General features: G+C 37.9%; 1 protein-coding gene across 2 annotated transcripts in view; it reads right to left on the bottom strand.

Annotated features, from left to right (window-relative positions):
- Window positions 1–973: 973 nt before the first annotated feature.
- The window catches only part of afap1 (actin filament associated protein 1), an 83613-nt gene continuing 66872 nt past the window's right edge, over window positions 974–17714 (bottom strand). Inside the window, exons 12-18 of one of the 2 annotated variants that reach the window (XM_030162531.1) lie at window positions 15875–15989; window positions 14921–15154; window positions 11299–11428; window positions 9352–9516; window positions 9059–9249; window positions 6191–6358; window positions 974–4049 (exon numbers count right to left, since the gene is read on the bottom strand). In XM_030162531.1, the coding sequence (XP_030018391.1) occupies window positions 4023–4049; window positions 6191–6358; window positions 9059–9249; window positions 9352–9516; window positions 11299–11428; window positions 14921–15154; window positions 15875–15989 (1030 nt within the window). In that variant the 3' untranslated portion in view covers window positions 974–4022. The remainder of the gene's footprint in view (window positions 4050–6190; window positions 6359–9058; window positions 9250–9351; window positions 9517–11298; window positions 11429–14920; window positions 15155–15874; window positions 15990–17714) is intronic. The other variant, XM_030162533.1, reaches the window with a different exon arrangement.

Below are 17714 nucleotides of genomic sequence, written 5' to 3'. Positions count from 1 at the left end.
TGTAAAGTCCAACTTTCAGTCAGTGGATCAACAAATACACAAAACATTTAATAACAGGCAGAATACTGGTAAACTTGCATTTCATACATTTCAAAATGTTCATATTTGTTCAGGTTATTTGCGTTTTTGTGAAATGATAGTTTGTTTTAGTGTAAATACAGTAAAATGACATGAAAATGTTTACATTTACAAAGAAACATTTGGAGTTGTGAGTATTTATAGGTTACTATTATAGTATTTTACTGATCTGACCCACTTGAGATTAAATTGGTCTGTATGTGGAACCTGAACTAAAATGATTATTTTTTTTATATCTATTTTTGCATGTTATAAATTCACCCCAGGGGCCAGACATATAGGTATGTGTGTCTGTGTGTATATATATATATATATATATATATATGCGTGTGTGTGTGTATATATATATACACACACACACTTGTAAATAACCCTTTGTTTGCACCTGTCTTTGTTTTGCGTAATGTCTAAGTCTTATGAATTCTCTTTTTTTTGTTTATTTGTCTTTGTTACCCCTGTCACAATATTTTGTCGAGCACTAAATTAAAAAAAAAAAAAAAGTCACTCAGTTCATTATGTTTATCATTTTGCTGCTTCAACACATCAGGTTCAACGACAAAATGTTCACTTGATGCCTAATATATCGGGAACCAGTGTAATTGGTTGTCTGTTGGGATGGGTCAGTGCGTTTTGTTGTTGTTACTGCTGTCGTAACCAAATAATTTTATGCAAAGGATCAATAAAGTATCTATCTATTGAAATCATCAGTATTATTATCACTTCTCCTGTCAGTGGTCCGAATGTTAAGGTTGACTGGTGTATGTTTGTGACAACCCAGACATTTTAATCACTAAAATCTAATCAGTGAGTCAGAGAATGTGCAAAATTTGTTGACATAATAAAATCAAAGTGGATAAAACCCCCACCCATAACACACCACAGTGTCACCACAGGGCTGTTTGTCAGTAGGTTTATTCATTTATGTACAGGTGTGTGTGTCTCCAAGGTGGAGACTGTCAGAGATATACAACAGAGTAGAAAATGAATAAGGTGCAGAAACAAACACTGATGCATGAGTTGTTACCCGAGCCCCACGCCCTCCCATAAAGCCAAGCTATGTACAGCAGGTTCACATTTACTGACAGTATAAGCCACACTGAGCTGACAAGGAATCAAAAGGAACTAAATACTTGTACATGTAACTCCCCTATGCCGCTGTTGTCATGCTAACATGCAGGATACACTCTAGCTTGCAGATCTGCGGGGTATCATTCTGAAAGAAAGGCAGGGACAGAAAATATTTACAAGATGGAGGAGCACATGGTAGATATGTCGATATCGAACGCTGATGCTACGTCTGGTAACAATCTGGCTACAAAGCACAAATATGGAATGCGGATAAGTGCATGTGTACATGTATGTGTGTGTAGCAGTCTGTAAATCAAAATCACAGTCTTGGATTTAGCAGAACACAGCAATTTGAGTTTACAGCAAGTGCTTCTATTTCAGTCAGTGTATTGCCGATCAGTTTGGAATGTGCCTTAAAGACGTTGGAGCACACACACACACACACACACACACACACACACACACACACCCCCTCACACACACACACACACACACACACAGTTCAATCACAGGCTGCAGCAGACCAGTGGTGTGATTAGAGGAGCTGGACCGAAGCTGCTGGATGACGGACTAACGTCAGCCACATCGTTAGGGGTTTTGGACTTTTCCAAAGTCAAACTCTAAATGTAAGAGCGGCCACGTCTGAGCATGATGTGCCCAGATCTGCAAACACACACCCAGGGCCTGCTGTAACCTAATGGCAGTCATTCATCATGACACTATAGATCAGACTATTTAAAGAAGCACATTTACTGTCTGTTACCAAGATGATCCCAAACGTATGGTTAAAGCTGCACTGACTATCTGAGCAGCTTTAAATAAGAACAACTGCTTAAACTGAGCCTTTAAGTGATCGTTTCATTTTATTTGGTGGTCATAACCTGTACATTCTGTGGCCAGTGATGATTTTTGGACTGCATTAGAATCCGACTGCTCTGTTTTTATGTGAAAGGTTCAACGTGTAAAATGAAAGGACATCTAGTGGTGAAGTTATACATTGCATCTCACCGAACATCCCTGTTATCGCTGTCCTCTATAGTATTAAAGTCAGGATTTGTTTTTATCCCTTTTGGTTTTCTTTTGATAAACAGGGACATTAACCTTGGTCCAAACTCATACATAAGAATGCAGTGCAATACTGGATGCTGTCTACATCAAATAAAAGAGGTCGTCTTTCTAGCTACAGATCTGGCAGGAGAACATGTATGGCACCAAGGAGTGAACCCTGGGGCGCCGATAAGGAGGAGGGGGGGGGGGGGGGGGTAAACATGACAAATTCATGGGGCCCAGTATTTGTGGGGGGCCTATAGAGCAGTGGAGGGGGGCCCTGTGGATGTAGAAGTTGTGAAAATTTCGTGTAAGATCTGCAGTATAAGACAGGTGTAGAAGTCGGGAGGCGAACGTTGAAAGCATGTTGTTTTGTTTTTGCACTGGCGTAAGTGACGGTGTTTATGGGTAATTTCTGTAGAGTCCACAACGATTATGGTTTAATAATTGGTAGCGGTGCCCCTGAGTGAACCCATTCCCTCTGCAGCTAATTCTATTTTCATTTACAGCTCATTCTACACTAATGAAAAGATACTTAAATCAATATTGTATCCCGTTTCTGAATTTAGATCCCCTTAAATCTTACACACTGAACCTTTAAAACAGATGTTGTATCTTGTTTTATTTTACCAGCGGTGATTAACATGTGACCTATACAATATAGGGTAATAACACATGTGGTTATTAGCATTTCATCCAGATGTTTCATCATATCTGCAGTTGTTACAGGTCAGTGGCCTTAGACGTCTTCTATTTTGCTGGTGCCTGCAGCTACAATTCACTACATACACTGAACAGACAGTCAAGCCTGGCTTAGAACATTTAGTAACATATTAAGAAGTACACATACAAAGTATTTGTATTTATGGTGTGTGCTACTGTGGACAACGAACCAAGAAATGGAACAATAGATGTGTGTGTAAATATATACACAGAGAAATAAAGTTTGCATCTATGATCTGGAAACATGCAAACACAGAGACATGCAATTTGATGGAGTCTATGACTAAAGATAACAGTAAAATAAAGTAGGAAAAACACTTGAATTGGGGGTAGGATATTTTACTCAATTTGGAATTTAGGCTAAAATACATGTATTTTCTGATGCTTGCATACCTCACTTTTTCATGACGTATATAATGGTGCTTTTGTTCTTTTTAAAGTGTTCCTGAAAATAATTTGGCTTTCAGAAATGCACTTTAGAGGAGCTGGATTGTTATTCTATGGGTATGTAATGTGATTATTGTGACCCTTAATGTTGAGATGCACTTTTCTTGTCGATGCTCATACCCATGAATGAAAACCAGACTCAAAGAAACAGGTGGGATTTTAAAGAGTGCCACAAATTCTACCAAAAAAAAAAAAAAAGGAAATCCTTAAATATATCAACATAAATAAACAAAAGGGAAGCTAGTATTTCCTTTAAACATTTACAAATAAATACTTGGATTTGACCTTTTTGAGCCCAAACTGTGAATCTGCTGAAACAGACTGAGTTTCAAAAAAAAAAAAAAAAAAAAAAAAGGCCTGTGGTTACGTGAAAAGAAAGAACAGTGGATAACACAAGTTGCACAACTTAGTACAGTAAGCATGCTCAGTAATTAAAAAGAAAAGTTTAAAAGGTTGGTATGTCTGCATGTCGTGTTTACTTATATTATACTAAAAACAGCAACTTATTTTGTTTCAGTGACAAAGTGAATGCTATGCTTGTGTCCTCAACACCACTGCAGACTGTATGGACAGTTTTAAATAAATATAAACACATTTAAAAAAAAAAAAAAAAAAAAAAAACGAAAATAAAATAAGACTGGCATGAGGGGTTGAGCTGTTTATGTGCCGCTCTTCTGCTCCCATTCCTGCAAAGCAAACAGAGACACTCATTAGTATTAGTGAGTTTTTGTCCATTATTGTGTATTGTTGATGATGAGTGTCAGTTTTTATGTGATAACTAAATAATTAAGCGACATCTTTCATTTAAGTGTAATAACCTTTATGGTGGGTTCCACTAAAAACATGAATATTTCCAGTATTTTGCTACAAGTCTGACAACTGACTAAAATGTGTTTCTGATAATTATGTGTTACATATTTTTTTCATAAAACAGGACTTTCCAGAAAAATTCAAAGGGAACACTTTGTTGCAGAATATCCTGAATGAAAATTCACTGCTCATTATCTCTGCTCTTGACCCTGCATCGCCTCATCCTGGTATCAACGACTCTGAATACACTGGTCATTAGTGTTTTAGAAATGATGGTGATGAACGATGATGTGTTAAGTTAAGTTAATACTTGTCTCAGTTCATGGATATTTTGAAATGTTTTGATGACAATTATGTGTTGAAGATTGTGAATTGTTGATTTAAAACAAGAAAAGTAAGCAACCTTAAGTTTATGGTGTGGTCTGATTATATGTTGTTTGCGCAACTGGGTTTTTTTCTCTCCCATTTAAGTTAAATACTTAAAAAATTTGACAGCTTGAGGTGTAATTTAACCCTTCTCCTGTCTGGCGCCCGACATATTTTTTTTGTTTTTGTGTGGAGAGACTTCTACGCTACACAAGAAACCAAAAAACAAATGATATACATGTAAATGATGGTTCACTGATGTTTTTAAAGTGTTATTACATATATTGGCTTATGTACATTTATTCAATATATTTATAAATCTTCCAGTGGAAAGACCCAGTAAAGTGAACGCATTGTAATGTTCAGACAGCATTTTAAACAGTGGCGACTTCTCATAGACTGCAAGGGAAGCCCAGCTTCCCCTAAAATAATGAAAATTCAGCGGTTAAATATGTACGGTTGTGTTGACATTTCATTGACTACAAATGTGTTAGAACACGTTCATTTCAAAGACGAGTTCGTTCAGAATCAGCTTCATCACAAATCAACGGATGCAATGTTGTTCACTTCTCATACATTCCCGTTGCGCTGTTTTTTCATACGATCTCTGCTCAGTGCATTTGCCAGTAGACGCTCAGCGTCCATGCACTTCAATGGGACTGAGTGGAACAGTTTTTTTCATCGCCTCAAAACTGGACGGTAATTGGATAAATGCCACGATGTTGTCCCGCCCCCGGACGCCCGGCGTCTCATGGGGTGAATGGAGCTGTGGGTGGAGCTCGGCCGGGCTAGACGCCAGGCTTCCACATGTTGATTGGAGGATCAGTCGAAAGGCTGAATCCGGTTTGATTGACAGCTATTTTGAGATCTCCTCCTTCACTGACACAGTTCAGTTTAATACCGTCGCACATTCTGCTGTGAAATCAAGAGAGAAACCACTACGAAATGACTTGTTCATTTCTTGTACTGTAAATAAAACCCACTCATTGTACTTCCTTGTTTCAATTTAACATAATTTCAACGTTTTCTTGTTTACTTGGTACGATAAGATCACTGACCATTTTCTTAAAAAGGAACGGAGGGCCGAATTTATGTTTAAATAACATGACTTTTTTTTTTTTTGGAATGTAAGCCGACAATGAGCTTCCCCTGTCTGAAAGACGAGCAGCCGCCACTGGTTTTTAAGTAGATCTAGTTGCTCTGAGACAAGCATTCCTTTTGAGTAAAACCTATTCTCTCAATAATTCTCAGGATTTGACCTAAGTGTGTATCTTGGAAAATACAGCCAACCATCATTTTGACTCAACCTTGGTAAAGTCTCACTACATTTATCCTGGAGGCATTTTACTTGTAGATCAGTGACATGAACGCTGCTCATACTTCTCATACTCATGAATTTTACACTCTTACTACTATTGAGAGGAAGTGGAACAGTCACCTTAAAGCTTTCAACACCTCAGCTATTTAAATGTTTATACTTATACTTTTATACTTATCTTAAATTCTTCTTTCTTTACTGTACACATGACAATAAAACACTTTGAATCCTGTTGAATCCTATAGATAGATACTGTATGTACATACCCTAAATGTGTATGTGTGCAAATCGCTACACACTGACTTAGCTCAAAGCGTCACAGTCATCACTAACCTTGGCCTTCCGGAGGACGTGTCCCCGGACCGGCGAGGCCTTCTGGGCGTTGTGCTGGCGACGGAGCAGCGAGGCGCTGTTGACGGGCAGGGAGCAGGACTCTGTGTCACTGGTGTCACAGCTGGAGAACGGAGACGACTCCTGGGTTCGCCGCAACACTGCTGGTGACTACACACACAAAAAGACAAGAGAGAGAACATGAGGCAGGTGGTGAGAGGGGACATAACCCACATCTGGAGGAAGGACACAGGTCAGCGTGAAGGTGAATCAAACAAAAGTGACACAAGAATAGAAGAAAAAAACAGAATTAAAATGTAAAAAATGGATACAGGTAGGTCTAGTGGTTATAGAAGCGCTAGCAAAAATGTAATGTCATTCTTTAACAGAAAAAGAAAAATAGAAAACTTCCATGTGTTTCTAGGCCTTGGCTTGTATAGGTAATAACCCCATCCATGGATGCACCAATTACACAAACATTTATAAAGTCAGCTCATTTTAATGGTGGGGTATTGAACAGAAGGTCTAATCATAATCATCCTGTTCTTGAGCCTGTTGACTCCTGCATGTGTCAACAGGTGCATCGGCTGAATATTTCAGTTAGCGTTCCCCTCACTTCGGCATTAGTGCATTAAAAAGTGTGAAAAAAAACATGCACTTTCTAACATATGGAAATTGCACTTAGAATCTGGAATAGAATCTCTGTCAGTATTAGTTTGTCACTCACGTTAACATGCACCACACACCGAAATTTGTCTTCTGCCTTTAACCTGTCATTAGATCATGCATCATACACACTGCATGCTAGGAGCAATAAGGGGGTGTTAGGTGCCTTGCTCAAGGGCACATCGGCCAACTCTCTGCCAGTCCAGGGAATCAAACTGGCGGCCCTTCGGTCACAAGCTGACTCTCCAGTCGACTAGGCTACGGCTGCCCTCCATCTTGTCAAAAATGGCACACTTTGAGGAAGATTTTGATTGTGTAATAAGAGAGATTTAATTTGTTCTTTGGAACATCGTTTTTTGCAGGAATTTATCCATTTTAACCCTTTCATACATGTTGTCACTAAAAACTTTTCTTACAACCATAATATTTGCAATAATTACTCCGAAATTAATCATTTTTGGTGTACATATAGTACTACAAAACCGAAAAACTACATGGATTGTCCGATCAATTACTAATATATGTCCACTACAGTTACATTTTACATTGTTTGCCTAAATCAACTATATGTTAGATTTATGGAGAGAGCCTTTTGGACTCTACTTTACAAAACACATTTATAATGACAGTTTTGTCTAAGATATGAACAGTTGATTGTAATATATGTATCTCACTCATTCATTCATCCAATCGGACGCAATTAAGTCTTTTTTTGGGAAAATTAATCACTTCAGGTTTATAATAATTCATGCATGAAAGGGTTAATGCTTTTGTCTCTTTGGCACCGTCGATGCATCAATGCACCATCAAAGATCAGAGTTATTGTTTTCAAAAAATATAGAGCCATGGCAGTGAAACAAATCAACTCTTTGCATAAACATTTTTTTGTTTGACCTTTATTTATCCAGATAAAGTCCTACTGAGATCAAAATCTGTTTTAGAAGGGTGACCTGGCCAAGAGGGTTACCATGATGAAAAACAGGTTAAAAGATCAGTAAGAACAATAAATAACAAAGGCAATAATTTAGTAATAACAAAAGTTTGATTAAAAAAATCTTACTTAAGGACATCAGCAATTTTTTAAAGTGCAAGATTTGGTCAAGGTCAGCAAACAAGATGGTAGGAAAAGTGTGTAATGAAATGAGTTCTGGTATTTTCAGAGTATTCCAGGCAGAGGGGGTGGCAAAATATGATTTATTTGCGAGTAAAGCTCAACTAAAGCGGGGTACATACTTAAAGATAATCGGACTGTTTTTGTCCCCATTTTCCCCCTTCCCGACCAAGGATGGCAAACGCCAAATTATCTTATGTCTCATAAGATTGTCCTATCAGACTATCCTCTGGCCTGAGGTGTGTTAATAGTACATTTTGTACTGATAATCGGCTCTGAAAGGGGTCGGGGCTGAAAATCGTAAATATTAAACTTATTTAAGATGAAAAATCTTTGTGTGTGGTGAAAGCCGACAACTCCCAAGCAGATTCCTGCACAGGTCCACTTTTCCAAACCCACACCCACCTGTACCCATGTACATTAGACCCGCAACTTGACCCAACCCGTTATTAAACACATCGTCTACCCATAACTCACTTTTAAGGGCTTCATTTTTGCCTGAAACGCACGCTATCATTAAATCGCTAATGTGCTGCTCAATGACATCGGTGGCCGGATATAAACAGAAGTGAAGCTCACTTCAAAATAAAACCTGATGTGGATCAACCACGGTCATATTAGATGATAATCATCATTTAATGTCCTGCAAATTATTTTAATCCACAAATTGTTTCTTCTTCTTAATTTTTGTTAGATCACGTTTGATCACGCAAGACTTCTGTCTTGGAGGACTAGATTCTAGATCGGTGGTGGGACAGAGATGTTATGTGTGTGTTGTGCTGTGTTGAGATTATCGGAGCACACCACACACAGTACGATCAAAACTGTCCAATGCCTGATTTTTTATCTTCATGTGTGGGGTCTGTAACAGATAAAAAATCTCTTCAGATTTAGAAAATCCTTAGGTGTGTACCCCGCTAATGATAGAAAATGCTTATAATTGCTCTTCATTGCATTCAGAATCATGTGGTAAAAAATCTACAAAAAACAACTGAAGGGGAAAAGCTTGTGAAAACAATCATTTGGATGAGATAACTGTAGGTGAGTGTTTCCGTTTTCATCAATGATAATCTGCAGACCTTTATTCCTCTCACCTGCAGACCAGAGGATCCAGCTTTAGGTTCGATAGTGAGGCCCAGGGTGACCCCACCGCTCAGTGCCTTCTTCAGACTCTCCTTCACCTCCGTCAGCTCCAGCTCCAGATTCACCCGCTCCTCTTCCTTCTTCCTGCAGTCGTCCTCCACCTTCTTCAGCCTCTCCGTCAGCGAGCCCAGAGAACGTTTGCCTGATAAAAGATGAAACTTCAATCACTTACTTCACACAAGATGAAGCGTGTTCCACAAACATGACAGTCCGCCTCCTTCATAAAAGGAAGTCGACCACCCACCGGCGGCGGCCTCCACCGCCGTGCGCAGGTCTATCCTCTCCTTCTTCAGCTGGGTCAGATGGTTCCTGATGTCCTGCTTCCTCTTCATCAGCTCTTCCTCCTTGGCCTGCAGTCGCTTGGCATCAGCCTCCACACGGTTCTTCCCGTACTTACACTGCTCTGCATCTACACAACAGACACAGGCTGTTAACACACTGGACACAACAGGGACCAATAGAAGAGTATCAGACAGATATTGGACAGTGGTGGTGTCTCTGTCACTGCACCTAAAAAAATCTGATCCACATGTATGATGTGCAGTGGATTGAATGTGTGTGGACATGAAAACTGATAAAATGTCTATTTAGAAAAATATCCTTCAACCAGGTAATTCAATGACAGCATTTTTTATTTCCAAAAGTCTACATACAGTGACTTTTTTACACCATTTGACCTTTCCTCTTATCATCATACTGTCATGTTGATGATTGTGTTGTATATTTATCACTTTGGGTTCCATACATACAAGACTATGACAAAAAATATGGTGATTAATTCCAGAAGTGCCTTTAAATTAAGTGTATGATGGTTAAAAATGTGTTTTTAAGTATTGTTTTGCATTGTTGCACTTGAAGCATTGAATTGGTGACATTAAGCTGTACTTTTCTTATAATTTTAGTCCATAGTCCACACTTTTGTGTCTTTTGTTGTATTTTATTGGGTTTCTTAATTTAGGACAATCACATTTAAGACTTTTTGAGACAATTAAAGGATCTGCGGACACCCTGCACAATCACAAGTGGCAGCAAATCTAGACAAAGTCAACTCTAATAAGTCGCAGATTCATCTCACTGCTTGTATTTATTGTTCAGCTGGTTGTAATTTTACTAAAAGTCAAATTGAAATTATAATACTGCCCTTATAATAAGCTGTAATGACGATAATGAGCAAAATGTGGAAAAAAAAAATCAGACTGATTGTTCCATCATCTCCTGTCTTTTATACATTGACCAAAAATATTTAGTTTGTATCTTATGAGTTTTAGTTGTTGTGTTCTTTGCTGATTTTAAGTGAAGTGGGTGTGAGCAGATTCCAGAAGGTTTTCTATCCTGTGTGCAGATTGGAATAAAACCAGTGTGTGTAAGGGAAGAAAATAAGAAAAGAAAAGAATACCCTTGATTATTGGGACACTGGTAAAACATGAACTGCCCAGAAACCCACTGAACTCACAGTTACAGCCTTAAGCAGCCATTAATTACAGCAGGACCAAGCCTTCCCTGACTGGAAAATGCACTGAGGGGAGCCGTCCAACATGCATGTGTCTATGTGTGTGCACATGAATCTGGCTCAGGAGGAATCACTCCATCACCCCGACGCTGACATGTTCAAATTCAATACACTTATTTGATGCTAGAAACATGAGAACTGTGTGGCATACTCTAAATCCGACATGACACATATTTGGTATTTCCATTCCGACATTTGGAGGAATGACAAGCTACACAAGCGGTTACAACCCTCCTCGTTCACACATTAGGCAAAAAAAATACTATTCTGAACCACAAGGATTAACACAACCACATTTCTGCCTCTTCCAACGACGTGGCCCTGGTTCTGCTATCGCGCATTACCTCGACGTTGGCAGGAGGTTTGGGTCTGGTCTGTGTGCGTCACATGGATCGTAGCGTAGGGTAAGTTTTAGGTTTGAGTTATTTACTCCCCCCTACTTAAACCGACTGTAATTTGGACATCCTGCATTTTCCAAATTGCTGTGGAGCAGAGTTTTGCTAGAAAGTAATCAGCGGTGGTGAGGCTGGGGCTGGGGAGCCAGACACTCTGTCTGCTGTTCACTTACAGCACAACACTGACTGGAGATGTGGCCTATGGGCACAGGGGACGCTTTTATTGATTTTTCAGTCTCATTTCCCCAATAAATATGTGATGTAACAGTTTCTTTCTGCCACTTACTGGAGGTGTTGCGTTTCAGAGATGCTGTCCCATTTGTTCCGTTGACTCCATTCTTCTTGGACTGGTTCTTTGGTTCTGCCTTCTGTTTTGATGTTAACCCATTGGTCAGTGGTCCCTTCTTTCCTTTCAGCTGATTAGAGGAAAACAGGAAATGTCAACAAGAAAACCCATTGCTTAAATGAGAATGAAACACATCATCTGCATGTATTTCCACTATTACGATTCAAAAATGGTCACTTCTTTCTTTGCACATATAAAATATAAAAAGATTAAAGCAGTGGTTCCCAACCTTTTTTGGCTTGTGACGCCATTTTAACATCACAAATTTCTGGTGACCCTAGACATTCAAAATGAAGACTTTTTTTTTTTTTTTTTTGCAAAAATTATTTTGTTTTTGATCATGTAATAGTTTGCTATACTATGTTGCAAATAACGTTAATTTTAAACGACATTTAGTCTATATAATGTAGATTATTTTGGACGGAGGCAGAAAAGCCAGGTGTAGATTACTGCACAAAGTGAGAATTTTATTTTCCTTGGTCAGGATATGTACAGTCAGTCCAGCTTGGATTTACAAGGCTGACAATTAATACTGAACAAACAAGAACTCAAACTATGAATTATGAAAGAGCTGCAGCATCTGAAACTGACCACAATGAACATTTGAAAGATAAACAGTACCACAGTGCTTCAGTTTCAGCTTCAGAGTATGTCATGTCTTTTATGTTTTGGGATTGTCTCTGTCAACTCACCATATATTTTTTATTAATACACTTTTATTTTTGTTTTTTTTAATTTTTGTCAATTACTAGAACTTTCAGGTGACCCCATTTAAATTCCAGGCAACCCTGCATTGGGTCCTGACCCCAAGGTTGAAAAACACTGGGTTAAAGGTTACAGGTTAACTCTCTTATCCCTATAGCTAACACACAGTGCCTAGTATTAGCGTTAGCATTAGGAGCTGTGAGCTGTCATTAAAGGCACCTGTGGACCAACTCTAGATGTTCATCAGCACCGGGGTCAAGGGAACTGACTGGAGGATTAACCTAAATATACCTGTTTTTAAACCCTTTATCAGGCAAGTGACTATTTTTGGTCATTTCTGCATACATTCACATTACAAGACAGTAACAGCAACAGTTCCAGTGAGGACAGTGAGTCAACAATCTCAGGTCCAATGTGGTCTACAGGGTCTGTAAGGTCCACCTCTGCATGAACAGTGAGTGTACCTGCTTTGTTAGGTACCATGAAGTAATGGTACTAATGTAAGGAATGATGCTCAAAGGGATAATGTGGATGTGGACAGGGGTCCGGATCCGACGTTCTAATGTTCTAAAATACATATTCCTGTCACCTTACATGTGATTTTCTTGTATTTGTTGTATTTACTTCTCGGCTTTTTTAATTTGTATGTATGTATGTATGTATTTATTGATTTATTTTTGCCACTTACAGGTAAGGCACCAAATATGGTAACATTATTGACCTTGATTTTCTACATAACAATATAAAATTTTGAAAAATTTCACAAAAGTAATAAAGTCAGGTTCTCCAATAAACTATGGCTGAAATTTTGAATTTCAGAGTATTTCTATGAGTGTCCTGTAAAGGGTTAATAGCAGGGCAAACCTGGACCTCGTTAGAATCATCCTATTTTTAATACTTAGACAAAAAGTGAGTTTAAGGAGATCTAACATGGTTCTCTTAACATCATGCCTGACTTCGTTTGGTCCTGCGCACACCTCTTTGAAAATGTACGTCTTGTAGTAGAACGCCACTTTGTGGTCTCAGAGGCGATGTTAACACCCCATGGCCACGCCACACACAGCACACACATCAGAGGATTAGCGGGAAGGAGGTGGGGCTCCATACAACACTATGTGGTAACTTATGTGGCCGTGGAGGCAGGGTGGTACTTACAACTGGGCTGTAAAAATAGAAATTACACACAGAGCCAACACCGGGTGTAAAGAAAAGGAAGGAAGTACACTATGTGGGACAACCACACTAGTATGAATACACACAACCTACACATTCTCTACTCATACTGTACATAATGTCAGTATTGGGAGGGTCACTTAAAAAAACAAAAAGCAAAAAAAAAACCCAACAAAAAAACATAATAATAATAATAATAATAATAATAATAATAAAACTTATACACAGTGATTTTAGCACTGGATTACTTCAACTCTTTCTCATTATTATTGAATGAATGTGGCATTCACATAATGCTGCTAAACTAACAAAGGTTTAGACAAAATGGGAGTAAAATGTGAATTCACAGTTGTTAATAGAACTTAAGTTTCTCTAGACAGACCTTAACACTGCAGACTGAACAATACATACATGAACAAACTAAAACAAACCCAAAGAACGCACATAGTTTGGCTTTTACTGGAGCATTCTGGATAAGTAATTTACAACAGAACCTGGTTTGATTATGTGATATTATCAATATTCGGTGATATCAGTGATTGGCATGAGCCCAGTGAATCTGGATTACAGCATTTCTAATCGAAGCTGAAGTTTTATTCTAAATGTTCCAATGACTGGACTGGAATGATTTTAAGCCTGCTGTAATTCTCACATTACAGAGATCTACACCAGAGTGGGAACATGCAACAGAAGATGATGGGAAATAAAGGTGGGCTTTAGGCTGCCCAAGTCCACACCTTATCTAGTGAATTAAAGCATAGATCTGCAGCTATAATAAGCCTGATTTAGCTTTTCTTACTTTCACTCTGCGGATGTAAATTAATTTGCCACACTTGAACATAGACAGTAAAGGGTTTTCCTGGGTTTGCACCAGGAAATGTGTTTGTGTGTGTAGGCTCAAAAAGCTGCATCAATATTCTATCCAACTGTGCATTGAAAGATATCAAATAATGCCTGGATTATACCATCTGATCCAGCTCCTCTTTGCAATTATTTTAATGTCTATTCGAAGTTTTCATCAAAAAATAGAGGAAATTATTAACCCATAAAGACCCAGTGGTGCTTTTGTTGCAGTTCCAAAATAGGTTTTTCCTCTATATTTAAATTTTCTAAAGTGACTGACCACCGTTTATTATAATATTATCCTCTGTATTTTGTGTTTTCCTCAGTCAAAATCATGTATTTTATTGTATTTTATTTACGGATTATGTAGATGTTCATAATAGCTCAGATAAAAGTTGAGGCTTATATCAAAAACTGAGAAAACTGCAGAAAAAAAACGGACTTTTTTGGTAAAATATATCATTAACTGAGCTAAAAACAAGAGTTTCCATCCACTTCTCATTGATCCAACTCCATGGGTTTTACTGGTGAATCAATGTTGTAGAAGATGACAGTGTTTCCACGGTAACTACACAGCTTCTGGACGTCCAAATGGGTCATATCTGATGACCATGAAAAGATGATAAACTGCATTTTACACCAGTTATTTACATGTATCGATAGATCTACTGGTTCAGAAGTTATTAAACAGTTTAAATCAGTTCAGGTCTTTATGGGTTAAAACCAAAGTCAAGAAAGTGAAAAGTAGAGCACAAATAAGCAGCTATGAAGTGGTTAATAGAGGCAACATTTAAGGGTGGAATTTTCTCTACAGATGGGAAAAAGTTAGAGTGTTAGTCACCTGAGCACCATCTTTATTTCGAGAGTCAGCAGTAAGAAACTTAGAAGAGATTTTAGACACAGGGGTTTTGTAGTGACTGGCAGAAGCAGAAGCAGAGGCTACCCTCTTAGGAGGGTAACGGGAGGCCAGCTTTGGTGGGGGCATGTTGTCATAAAGTTCAGCGTTCTCATAGTGCACATCCTCATTCTGCTGACGCCCCCTTGTGGCAGGACTGGAGTTCACAACCTCTGGGTCCTTGGGTCAGACCAGGGAAGCATGCATTTCAATATGAGAGGAGGATAAGAAATGAGCCAGGAAAGATGAAGAGGAAAGATAACAGCGGTAGAAGGTTAGTTACACTACATGACAAGCAAGTTTTAATGATCTAAAGTAGCAGAAAAAGGTTCAGAGACCACTTACAATTTTACACAATCACAAATATCATGAAAGATTCATGGAAAAATGTTTTTTGTGGCTGCGTCAGACAGACACAAACAAATGCAAATGTTAACAAGAAAAAAACAACTATATTCTTGACAGTTTCAACATGTCATACCCTGGATGTGTTTCAATATTTTGCTGAAACATCCAGTTCTGACCTTGACGGAAAAGAGCATGTGCAGAAGAATATGAGTTTGGAGGTTGGAGTGATTATTAATGCAATATATCACAAATACATGGGGTGTCCAAAATGTTTTTCCACCACAGTATATTTGATCTGCTAAAGGTGTTAAGTGCAGTATTTTACGATGTGGACACTTTAAGTAGGTTAACAGGGTCTGGCACTGACTCATGTGACAAGAAGGAAAATGATAATCATGCCATTGTATCACAAAAAGTATGTTTATATTTAAAATGTGGTAATTTTTTGCTATACAGAGAGTAACTAACTGTATCGCACGGACAAACTGTGTCTGTTCTGAGCTGTTTCTGCATCAGCTCTATGTCTAACACTATGTGCATGTGTGTCCTTACTGTTCCATTGATGGGGACGTCATCATAGTGCAGCGCCATCCCAGTGGGGCAGGCGTAGCCATTGACTGGGTTGTCCAAGTATGGGTTAGGAGATACTGCACGCTTACTGGTGAAGCTGTGAGGGGAAAAATAAGGATCTGTTAAAGAGGCTAAATTTACTCAATTAACCCTCCGGTACCCCGTCCAGCAAGGCCCTTACTAAGCACCAAGTGTGCCTTTTTCACACACTTGTGGAATAATGTCCAAAAAATTTTCATACAGTTTGTTTTTAATTCTTTTACACTTTTTTCTATTTCATCAACTTCAGCCATAAATAAATATACCAAATACTCAATAATTGGCACATTTTTAACCCTTTAAATGCCGTGTTTGTAATGTAAACAAAATTTTTTTGGATGCAAAAAACACAAAAAATATTTTTTTTTCCAATATGCTACATAAAAAGTGGATCACATATTATTTGATTTTTGCAGCCTGGCATATGTCAATGATTAACTCCAACATTGGTTAATTTGCATGATTATTTTTGGCACTAGGTCAAATGTTTAAAAATACTAGCATCTGTCACCAAGTGTGAAAAAAATGCACACCTATAAATCAAACTATTAAATATTATATATTGATTTATTTTTCTGCTCTAATTTGATTTTATTTTTGTAAATCAAGGTCAGCCCTAATCAAACATATCAAATGGAAGAAATAGTGTGTTTTAGGCACACTTGGGAGACAGATGCTAGTCTTGTAATTTCCTTTTGTTTACAATGAGCAAATTTTAGTTGGTGGCCAGAATTTTAAAGATCATGCAAAAATGAACAACTTTTGAATTCTAACCTTATTTAAATTGTGAAAAATAATATGAAGTTTTTTAAAACGTAGTGGAAAGTGTGCCTAAAAGGTGCACCTGGATACTGGAGGGTTAAGAGAACTTTCACACTTCGGTTACCTGGTCATGACTTTCAGAAACTTCAAAAATTAAAGGTGATATACCTGGACAACACCTTTTGGTCTGATGAAAAGAGCTGGTGTGAGTCCATATCAGACATATCATACCAATTACAAAATGACATTTACTGTTGGCTATAACCAGATATTAAAGGATTTGTAATATTTGTGCTTCAAAACATAAAAAAAAAACCACTCAAATATTCATCAGACTGTGAGGAAACAACAATTAATATGACATCACTGTATTATATTGCAGTATACCAAACTAACCCTGTGTTAGTCTGTATAATACTGTAGCAGAGCAGTAGTCACTATACTTGCGCTTTTTCATCCTGTCCTGCACTTTATACTATCCTCCAGTTACTATTCATTCAAACACACTCTTCTCATGCATTTTTTGTTGATTATCTTTTATCTATCTTATTTAATAATAATAATAATAATAATAATAATAATAATAATAATAATAATAATAATAATAATAATAATAATAATACATTTTATTTATAAGTACCTTTCAGGACACCCAAGGACACTGTACAGCAGAGGATAAAACAGACAATGCATAAAATACAAAGAAGTAAACAAATGGATAAAAGAAACATTGCAATACATAGAAATGAGAATGCAAAATGGAGTGTAAAAGTTATGGTGGGTAAGCCATTCAGAAGAGGTGCGTTTTGAGTCTGGATCAACTCTTTGCTGTGGGTGCACTTTATCCTGCTCTGTGCTGTCCTGCTGGTGCAAAATGCAAATTTCCCCACTGTAGGACAATAAAAGCATTATCTTATCTTACCTTATCTTATCACATATATAATCTTTAATTTTTTCCAAGGAGAAAAAGAATGAGAGGAAAGAAAGGAATGGGTCCTGCTAGCACATGGGGTAAGAGGAA

The sequence above is a fragment of the Sphaeramia orbicularis genome, chromosome 18, assembly GCF_902148855.1.
Source record: "Sphaeramia orbicularis chromosome 18, fSphaOr1.1, whole genome shotgun sequence".
Lineage (NCBI taxonomy): Eukaryota > Metazoa > Chordata > Actinopteri > Kurtiformes > Apogonidae > Sphaeramia > Sphaeramia orbicularis.
The sequence above is the reverse complement of the archived record's forward strand: the minus strand, read 5'-3'. Positions and strand labels throughout refer to the sequence as shown.